At 65.7% G+C, this 645-nt stretch overlaps 1 protein-coding gene across 1 annotated transcript in view; it reads left to right on the top strand.

The window, feature by feature from the left end:
* Nucleotides 1-2: 2 nt before the first annotated feature.
* LOC105541073 (chromosome unknown open reading frame, human C3orf70) overlaps nt 3-645 on the top strand; it is a gene marked incomplete at its 5' end in the record, with an annotated part of 110658 nt that continues 110015 nt past the window's right edge. The window contains one exon of the mRNA XM_011981937.1: nt 3-183. Within this exon, the coding sequence (XP_011837327.1) occupies nt 3-183 (181 nt within the window). The remainder of the gene's footprint in view (nt 184-645) is intronic.

The raw sequence follows: 645 nt of genomic DNA, 5'->3' as shown, positions 1-645 counted from the left end.
CGTCGCCGGCGCCCGAGCGGGGTTGGAAGAGCGAGAAACTAGACGAGGCTCAGGCCCTGGCGCGGAGTTGTGCCGCCCGCAGACCCGACTTCCAGCCGTGCGACGGGCTGTCCATCTGTGCCACGCACAGCCATGGCAAGTGCTTCAAGCTGCACTGGTGCTGTCACCTAGGATGGTGTCACTGTAAGTCGAGCCGCGTCTTCCCGCCTTCCGCCGCGGTCCGGGGGACGCCCGCCGGGTCGTCCGGGGTCTGTCTCTTATACACATCTAGATGTGTATAAGAGACAGGTACGAGGGAGATGTGAGACGCGCGTGGGGAGAGGCTGTGTGTGTGAGATCCTCGCTCCGGGATGCGCCGGGTCCGGGCCACTGGAGGTTCGGGTGGGCGTGGGCCGGGTGTGCGCAGCCCTCCGTGGAGCGTGTGGAAGCGTGTCAGTTCTCGGTGGCCAGTGTCACTCGGAGGGAAGTGCATATGTAGGCCGGCGTGCTTGTGAGTACAAAGCGGCCGAGGAGTGTGTGTTCACCACGGCCCTCCGTCGGCGTCTTTCTCCGAGGAAGGAGTGAGTGTGTGAGCAGTACCTCGCTGTGATCGGCTGGGACGCCGACGGCCGCGCTCCCCAGCGGGGTGTGTGTGAGGAGGCCGGG

This window comes from Mandrillus leucophaeus, unplaced genomic scaffold (assembly GCF_000951045.1).
Source record: "Mandrillus leucophaeus isolate KB7577 unplaced genomic scaffold, Mleu.le_1.0 Scaffold231, whole genome shotgun sequence".
NCBI lineage: Eukaryota > Metazoa > Chordata > Mammalia > Primates > Cercopithecidae > Mandrillus > Mandrillus leucophaeus.
This window is presented reverse-complemented; position numbering and strand designations above follow the sequence as displayed.